The sequence below is a fragment of the Pseudonaja textilis genome, chromosome 1, assembly GCF_049901715.1.
Source record: "Pseudonaja textilis isolate UNSWEBS1 chromosome 1, rPseTex1.2, whole genome shotgun sequence".
NCBI classification, from domain to species: Eukaryota; Metazoa; Chordata; class Lepidosauria; order Squamata; family Elapidae; genus Pseudonaja; species Pseudonaja textilis.
This window is the reverse complement of record NC_141990.1, coordinates 173,464-181,919: the sequence shown is the minus strand read 5'-3', so window position 1 is coordinate 181,919 and position 8,456 is coordinate 173,464. Positions and strand designations below refer to the sequence as shown.

General features: G+C 59.3%; 1 protein-coding gene across 1 annotated transcript; it reads left to right on the top strand.

Moving 5' to 3' along the window:
* Window positions 1-2,170: 2,170 nt before the first annotated feature.
* Window positions 2,171-6,995, top strand: TLCD2 (TLC domain containing 2). Its single transcript, XM_026721156.2, has 4 exons — window positions 2,171-2,548; window positions 2,638-2,720; window positions 4,390-4,472; window positions 5,650-6,995. Exons 1-4 carry the CDS (start codon window positions 2,379-2,381, stop codon window positions 6,001-6,003), a joined length of 690 nt encoding a protein of 229 aa, XP_026576941.2. The 5' UTR covers window positions 2,171-2,378; the 3' UTR covers window positions 6,004-6,995.
* The last annotated feature ends 1,461 nt before the right edge of the window (window positions 6,996-8,456 follow it).

Sequence of the window (8,456 nt, the reverse complement as noted above, 5' to 3'; positions counted from 1 at the left end):
ACACACACACACACACACACACACGCCATTGCTTGAATCCCTATCATGCTCACTCCCCTGCCCTGCCCCCACTTTGAGAAATGAGGGAAGAGTTTGGGGGTCTGGCTTGTCTTTTGATGTGTCCCCCCACCCCACCTTCCCCAGGGATGAGAGAGAAGGACTGGCCCATGTCTGGCTTCCTGAGAGCAGAATTCACGGCCTCCTGGCTCTCTGTGGTGATGAGACGATCTCAGCAGGTGCCTTACGGGAAACCTGAACTGAAATCAAACTGAAATGCAAAGCGAATAAACTCAGATGTGTTTGGAGTCTCCCCCACCCCACCCCGCGAAAGTGCTCCTGGCCCTGGGAAAAGGTGCGCGTCCTTCTGCAAAGTAGCCTCATTTTCCCAGCCCCGCCCAAGTCGCCAGCCTCTCCCCTCTGGTTGCCCCTTTACTGGCTACAACCCGCGACGTCCCCCGCGGGGAAGAATTACCCGCTTCACTTCAAGCAAACGCAAGAAGATCCGGACCAGCCTCCCCAAGCCCGACGCGTCCTCCCGTAATTCCCAGCCAGACAAGTTTTCCAGGCTGGGAATTCGGGGTGGGTGTCACAGTGCAACCGAGCTGGGGGGGGGGAGGGGTGACGCCTTTGCGAGTCCAGGATCTGGCAGGACGGAACCGAAGGAGGGTGGCTGCTTTCTCTTGCCAAAGGCAGGAGGGTGAGCCGGGGGTGTGTGACTTGGTGGGTCCACCTAGGGCGGCCCCTCGTGCAGGGTTCATGGCTGCCCCAGTGGTTGGACGGAGCCCCGAACGAAAGCGAAAGCGGGCGGGACAGAGCAGAGAGCAAGGCGGCAGGCGATCCCGCTCCGTGCTGTGTCCCCTTTCCCCGAAGCCCGCGAGGAGTCAGGCAACGAGCCTTCCGGAACTGGACCCCTGACCCTTTCTCACAGGGTGGTCGCCAAGCGGGTTGGGGAAAATTCGCCCCCTTGGAGCCCAAGGAAGAATGAGGTAAAAGCCCGGCGCCGAGTCACGACCTCCGGGGAGGGGGCTTTCAGCCTCGAAAGCCGGGGGCTTCTGCTTCCGCGTCCTGGCCCGCCCGGCGTCCGCCCCCCCCCCCCAGCCAAGGCTGACCTGTGCGCCGGCAGCCCCCGCCGCCAGCCCCTGGCCCCCTCCTCAGAGCAGCCGCCCCCCAGGAGCCCAGACTCACCGGGGCTCGGCGGTGCTGCCATCAGATACAGAGCGGCGGCGGCGTCTCGGAAGAAAAGACTGGACAGGAGGCGCCTGCCAAGCGGCCCGGCCATTCATCGCCCACCCAACTTGCCCGAAGTGGGCGGCATGCATTTCTTTAGGCGTTGATAAGCCGCCCGACTCCGTAGGCGAGAATCCTGGTGACTCGCAGCCGAGGGGGGGCAGCGCTGGGGTTCTGCCCACCCCGCGAACCAGAGATTGCAGGGGCTGCACCGCAGAAACAGGCGAGGAGAGGACCTGGCGCTGCGCCCGAGCGAAGCTCGGAGGATCTCCGTCCGGGCCCCGCCACCTCCTTTCGGGGGGGGCCAGGCCCCTTCGGGCAGCGCTTCCCCCTTTTCTGGGCTTCTGCGCCGGCCAGATTCGCACGAGCCTCCGAGCGGGGAAGAGCAACCAGGACTGAGGCCAACAAGTGAAGCTCTACCGGATTCCAAGCGGCAGCCGAAAGGCGTCGGGCGGCCGCGCGGGCTGGAGCGGCGCTCACGGCCCGGCGCTCCCCGGAGAGCCCGGGGGGCGGCAACACCCGCTTGCTCTGGGCTGAGTCGCCGCCTGCAGTCCCGGGGCCCCTTTGGGGTAGAGCTCCCGCTAAGTAGGCGGATGCCCAGCCGCGCCAAGCGCGTCTCCTCCTGGAATCCCGAAAGTGGCGCTTCCAGCAGAGGCGGTCCCGTCCCTGCCGGCTCCGGTGTCTTCGCGCCCCGAAGGCCGGCCGCCTACCCCGCAGGTCCGGCACTGCCCGCCCCGCAACGTCACGAGGGTTGCCAAGCGGCGGTGCCTGAGGCCGGGTCGGGCTTTCGGAAGGGCCGCTGAAGTCCAGGCCGCCGCCGCCCCCGCCGCCCTCCGTGACTTCGCGGCTGCCGGAGCTCCTCAGGCGGCGCTGCGGGAGGGGCTGGGCGGCCTCTCGGGGCACCAGGGCCGAGCCGGGCTCTCTGTCCGAGCAGGGGGGGCGTCGCCTTGGAGACGGGGCGGCAGCGGAGCCAACGGCGGCCGCCGCCAGGGGACGGTTTGTCTGCCGTCACAGCCCGCGGCTCCCCCCGCTCCGCGGTTGCCCCTTTCCCGCCCGGCCCTCCGCGCTCTTGGCTCCCGGCTGCCCTCGAGCTTGCTGCGCTTCGCCCGGGCGACGGCGAGTGGCGGGGCCGGAGCTCAGGCAGCCCCGCGATGGACTTGCTGCTGCTGCCGGGGGCTCGGGGGCGCCTTTGGCTGCTCAACACCGTCCTGGAGCGCCTGGTGCCGCCGCCCTCCCCGGAGCCTCCTTTCCGCTGGAAGTGGCGCAACATTTGGACGTCGCTTGCCCACAGCCTGCTGAGCGGCTCCTGGGCCCTCCTCGGGTGGGTGGGTGGGTGGGGGTCGAGGTCTGGGCGGGCAGACGGAGCCGCGCCGGGCGAGCATTCACCGAGCCCCCTTTGCCCGCCCGCAGGTTCTACTTCTACCCCGCGATGGGCGAGGATCTCATCGACCGGTTCTCGCCCTCGGCGCACTGCCTCCTGGGGATCTCCATCGGTAAGTGCTCTCCTGTCCCAGACCCTTCCCCGACCAGCCGCCCCCGCCCCCGCCGGCCCGGGAAGAGCCGCCGTTTAGCTTCGGGCTGCTTGAAAGGGCTCCTGCGATGCAGGGACAGAACTAACGCTGGGAAGCGCCCCGGGCTCTGTGGCAAGTCGCACCCCTCTTTTCTCCCGCTGGATGGGGGGCGGTGGGGGCAGCCCAGCTGCATGTTGCCTGCCCTGGAGAGCAGCCTCCTCCACGTTTCTGTGCCGGCATCCGGCTGAGGGACCTGGTGCCAGGCGAGCCCCTCGCCGTTCCCTTCTTTGCATGTGACCACTGGGGCACACAATCGCTCTATTTTCCTGCTCCGTGGCAGCCGCTGCTGCCTGGAGGGCCCCTTCCCCTTCCCCCGGGAGTCTCCCCTTCGTTCCTCTGGGCTCCCTAATGCCCCACCCAAAGGAAAGCGGCAAAGAAACGACCGAAAGGGATCGCCGTTCCGTAAAGTCTACTCCTTCAGGCCGGTTGGACGGCAGTTCCGGGGAGTTCTAGATAACACCTGGGGGGGCAGGTGGGGAAAGACTCCTCCAGAACAGCAGGTAGGGGGTGCGGGTGCGGCTAAGCCCCCAATTGCTCTTCCCGGTTGGAGGCTGGATCTGGGTCTGGTGAGTGTGGAGGGATAGCCAGAGCGGTGACTTCAGTCTCTGGTGCTGCACACGAATTCCAAGGGAGTCAGTCCCACCTGTCGCTCAGACTCCGCTGGCCCCCAGATGCTGAAGGTGGTGCTCAAAAGGACAACTGGCCAGCATGGGAAGAGTTGTGAACACACACACACACACACACACACACACACACACCAATCAGCTGAGCCAGACATGGCTCAAGAGTGCTGGCAGTAGTGGGGTGGGTGGGTGGGAAGAGGCCCCCTGAAGAGCCGGGTTTTCCTGCTGTTCAAAGCAGAGGCGATTCACCCCAGGAGGTTTGCTGAGAGCCTCTTTTGCTGTTTAAAAGTTTTTGGCGCAGCCTTTGCCACACCTCCCTTTCCTTAGCCCAATGGCAACACCTTTGCGTTCTTTAAGCCGGTAAAATGACCACCTACTAATGGACATTTCTAGCAGTAAAGCCAGAATCTGCCTCTGGCATGTCCAACAAGCTGTTGGGGGCCTGGTGCTGGGTTGGTGGCTGCTTGTGTATATTTGGTTCCTAATTAAACTTTCCTGGCTTTTGTTGGAGCCAGGTGGAATGAAACTTCATTAAGGTGATGTTTCAAAATGTTTACAAACTGACAAATATATTTGTGCTAATGCAAACTTGTCTAGTTTCAAGTTAAAATTTGCATGTCTTTAACTGTTACAAAAGGTATTTGAATCCCTATAGGATTACGTTTGGGGTTAGGATTAAGTTAATCGCTCTGAGGCTGCTAGGTTTAAAAACGGGTGGGTTTTTTTTTTCGTTCCAAGGAATGATTTAAAACTGCATAGAAATAAAACGCTTTAGAAAAGGGGGGAAATGCAGGGTGTTGCTACATTTCAGGGGCTTCTTTTCCTGAATTCAAGGTGATGATTTTAAAAGTCCACAAAAGTTAAGCATCATGAGGCTATGGTTTATTTCACAATGCGCCAAATAGGATTGTCTTCCAGGGCTCGTGAACCTGCTGCAGGCTGATGGGACGCCTCTTCTTCTCCCACAGGGTATTTTGTGCAGGACTTCTTGGACATGATATGTAACCAGAAGCTTCAGAAATGTTGGGAGCTGCTCTTCCATCACTTTGTGGTGAGCTGGCGATGTGGCTCACGTAGCTGTTCCGGGCAGGGGCGAGTTCGGAGGAGCAGCCAAGCTCTGAGGGGGCAGGATGCCTGTGACCGGGTGGGCTGGCCGAGGGGCCTCTTCTGGCTTGGCCTGGGCTCCTCCGGGGGCAGAAGAGGGATTTGTCCTCTCCCTGAACAAGGAGGAGCGTGGGACTCGGGGCCCCAGCAAGGGTGACCCTGTAGGGGTCTCCAACACCCCGGGCCCTGGCCTGGTCTGCTAGCCCAAAAGGCAAGAGGCCAAGCCCTGGCCAGGCCACGGGGGTCCAGGCTGAGTTTCAGCTGCCAAGGGGCCTTTTCTGACCAGGCAGGCTGGGCTCTAGCAAGGAGGAAGGAATCCTGCTGGCTGGGGTGTCAACCCTCGGTCTCTGTTCAGGAGAGGGGACAGGAAGGCTGAAGGGCCCCTGGGCCTGTGGAGGGGGTGCCTTGATGGCACCTGGCCCAGGGCCACCTGGGACTCCTCCAGGAAGGGAGCCGGTGTGCCTTTGAAAACCAGCCTCGGGTGGGAGTTGCCGTCTCTCTCCTGATCTCTGGGGTGACCACATCAGAATTAACTTTAGCAGAGGCCGACATTGGCTTCCAACTGAGGCAGCTGACCTCCTTACAACCCGCCTTAAGCCCATCTTGCAAGGGGGGAGGGGGAACGGCCTAATTCTGCAGCAGCTGTTCAAGGAGAGTCCAGTCCTAAGCCTGCCCCCTCCTGCAAGGAGCTGCCTCTCGGGGGCGGGGAGGGGGCTAAGAGGTGGGGGTGCATGGGGACCTGGGGGTGCTTCCCATCAGTTACAGAAATTGGGCAGAGGTCTCGGCCGAAGAGGAGGGGGAGGGGCCGTGGACATGAAGCCTTGACTGCAGCCTCATCGGTCCGCCATGGAGCCCATTTCCTGAGGCCTGTGGGGGGCAGAACAGAAGCCTGGGGCCTGGCCTGGTCCGTGGATCAGGAGGTGGGTCAGGCCGTGATCGGAACAGCTGGGGGGCAGGCAATGGCAGCAGGAGCCCCCCCCAAGAGCTGCAGGCTGCTTTTAGCGGGGATGAGCAGGAGGCGGCTCCTGCCTGCTGCAGCTGGATTCCTGCCACTTCCGTGGGGAGGGGGGACCAAGGGCAGGACGCACAAGGGGAAGAGCCAGCTCAGCCTTGCTCTCTTCCAGGTGATTGTTTGCTTCGGCTTTGCCTTCCTGGTCCGTCGCTTTGTGGGTTTCGCTATGGTGGCTCTGCTGGTAGAGATCAACTCCATCTTCCTACACCTGCGGACGATCCTGAGGATGGCTGGCTTGGTCAACACGGCCTCCTTCCGCCTTGCCAGCCTCGTCAACCTCGGTACCTACCTGGTGTTCCGCATCCTGATCTTGGCCTGGATGAGCCGCTGGCTGGCCCTAAACGGGGAGAACGTCCCGGCAGTCCCCTATGCCATGGGGACAGCGGGCATGGCCGTCATGCTGCCCATCAACATTGTCCTCTTCTACCGCCTGCTGCGCAGCGACTTCCTCCCGCCCCACAAGTAGCAGCCCCCGGCCAGCACCAAGGGAAGGGAGAGCGGCCAAGCAGGCAGAGGGAGGGGGGGTCCCCCAGCTCCTCAGGAGCCCCCCTGCTGCTGAGCGATGCAGAGACGGGAGCAGGGCCAGCCTTTCCGGAGAGCCCCGTGGAACAGGGTCATGGTGCTGTTTGGCGGGAAGGCTGGGAGCAATGATCAGACAGCACGGTGGGCTTCGCTTTGCCTTCCGTGAGGGAGCGGGCTTATTGAAATGACTTCGCCTGGTGCCTCTGTGTCCTGATGTTTCCTTCTGGTACGTTTAGCTGAGCAAGGTGAGCCCCCTGGGAACAGGTGCTCTTAGCCTCACCCCTTCCCTTCCACCCCTGTCCCGTGGCAATACCTGAGACGCTGCCAGGCCGTGGAAGGGCATGGCAGAGAGGCGGTCTCCCCTGCCCCTCCCTGATGCCCGTGGCAGAGGCTCTCTGGAGAAGAGCACCTCCTAAGAAACCTCCCTGGGAGCTGCTACCCTTCAGCTTGGCCGGGTTTTGACTGCTAATGCTCTGTAGGTAGATTTCACCAGCGCTGGTACAAAAGGGACCCAAACAGACCCGGGCCTTGGGAGTCGGCATGAAAAAGGAGCACACAGCTCACGGCCTCTGGGGTTTTGCTGGAAGTTATCCCGTCACACTGCAATTCCTCCTCTCTTCCCTCAAGCGGCCCCTGCAGCCCCTACCCCACCTTCCCTCTGAGCCAAGGAAAGCAGCACCCCAGGGCCATTCAGGCTTGTTTGCTGCTGTCAGCCTCTGCTCCTCCTTCTGGCTTCCCCCATGGGGCCAGGGGCTAAATTCCTGGCCCCGTCCCTGGAACTGCCGCCCTGATGACAACTGCCTTTCGCCCACTGAGTGCCGAGTAATTATGTCTAAACCTGAGATTACAAAACAGTTATGTGGTTTGTTTTCTTTGTGTAACAAGATGTTACTAGATGTGTGTGCACAATAATAAAGAAACTTTAGTGAATGCTAATTTTTTGGCCCTGCTTGGCAGGCAGGCAGGCAGAGCTGCTGAGGTTTGCAGAGGGGAAGTCTTTGATCCGGAAAGCCAGGAGTCAGAAGGCAAAGCGGCTGCCCAGGGTGGGAACCTTATGGAGTTTGCACCATCCATACGAACAGAAGGGGCGATGTGCACGGATGATACAGCTCCCAAAGGAGAGGTGGTAGATGTCCCCAGGTGGACATTAGGATGTTCTGCCAGGAGAAAACCAAACCTCCCCCAACACTGGCAGGGCCAGCTGCCATATATACACAGTGATCAGACCCCACACTCATTCATGCGGACGATGTTATGTCTGCAAGCGACACTTAAACTCAAAGGCACCAAGTGTTCAACAACTGAGCTACAAATAGTTTCCTTTATTGGCCGGATACTTTTTACAATGAAACTGTTGGTAGTTTTCTGGCTGTCCAGCAGGGGTGGGATCCAACAGGGTTAACTACCAGTTCGATGATTTACAACGTGCTTCCTTGCACGCTGCTGGCGTGAGCCTGTAAATCGTCATCAGCACACTGTGTGCAGAGAAGCAGCCTTTGAACAAGCCCTTTTTTCCTGCTTTTTTAACTGCAGCGGTGCGTCACACAGCAGCTGAAGTTGAAAAAATCAGGCAATAAAGTCAGGTAAGAGCCCAGATGGGCAAAACCAGTTCTATGTCTGCTGCTCTTCAGAGCTAACGGTTCTACAGAGGCGCTGGAGAGAACCGGTAGAAACCCACCCCTGCGGTCCAGTCTCTTCTTAACAGCTCCAGTGACGAAGCATCCACTTCTGAAAGCAAGCTGCTCCACTGGTTTCATTGTTAGGAAGTTTCTCAATTCAGGTTGCTTCTCTCCTTAATTAGTTTCAGTCCATTGCTTGTCCTGCCCTCTGGTGCTTTGAAGAATTTGACCCCCTCTTCTTCTTTGTGGCAGCCCTTCAAACACTGGAAGACTGCTACCACGTCACCCCTAATTCTTCTTTTCTTTAGACTAGCCAAACCCAAATTCTGCAGCCGTTCTTCATATGTTTTCATCTCCAGGCCTTTGGTCATCTTAGTTGCTCTTCTCTGAACTTTTCCCAAACTCTCAATCCTTTTTGGTAGTGGTGACCAAAATTGGCTGCAGTATTCCAGGAGTGACCTTACTAATGCTTTTATAAAGCAGCACTAACACTTCACGTGATTTTCTCTATGTTGAATTTCATTTTGTTAAACGAAACCCAGTGTTCAAGTCTGTTGAGATCCATCTGGATCCTGAGCCTATCATCTTCTAGGGTGTTGGCTATTCCTGCCAGCTTAGTGTCATCTGCAAATTTGATGAGTTCCCCTTCTATTCCCTCATCTAAGTTAATTGATCTGTAATTATGAAAATCTTTGAAAGGCTTGTGCTGCCCCACCTGAAAATCATCACTGATCCGCTGTTAGATCCCATGCAGTTTGCATACCGAGCAAATAGATTG

Bases quoted from the DNA above. Each gene is read 5' to 3' on its own strand.
- TLCD2 (XM_026721156.2), top strand. From the start codon at position 2,379: ATGGACTTGCTGCTGCTGCCGGGGGCTCGGGGGCGCCTTTGGCTGCTC. The intron at 2,549-2,637 runs GTGGGTGGGTGG...GCCCGCCCGCAG, and splicing joins GGCTCCTGGGCCCTCCTCGG to GTTCTACTTCTACCCCGCGA. The intron at 2,721-4,389 runs GTAAGTGCTCTC...CTTCTCCCACAG, and splicing joins CCTCCTGGGGATCTCCATCG to GGTATTTTGTGCAGGACTTC.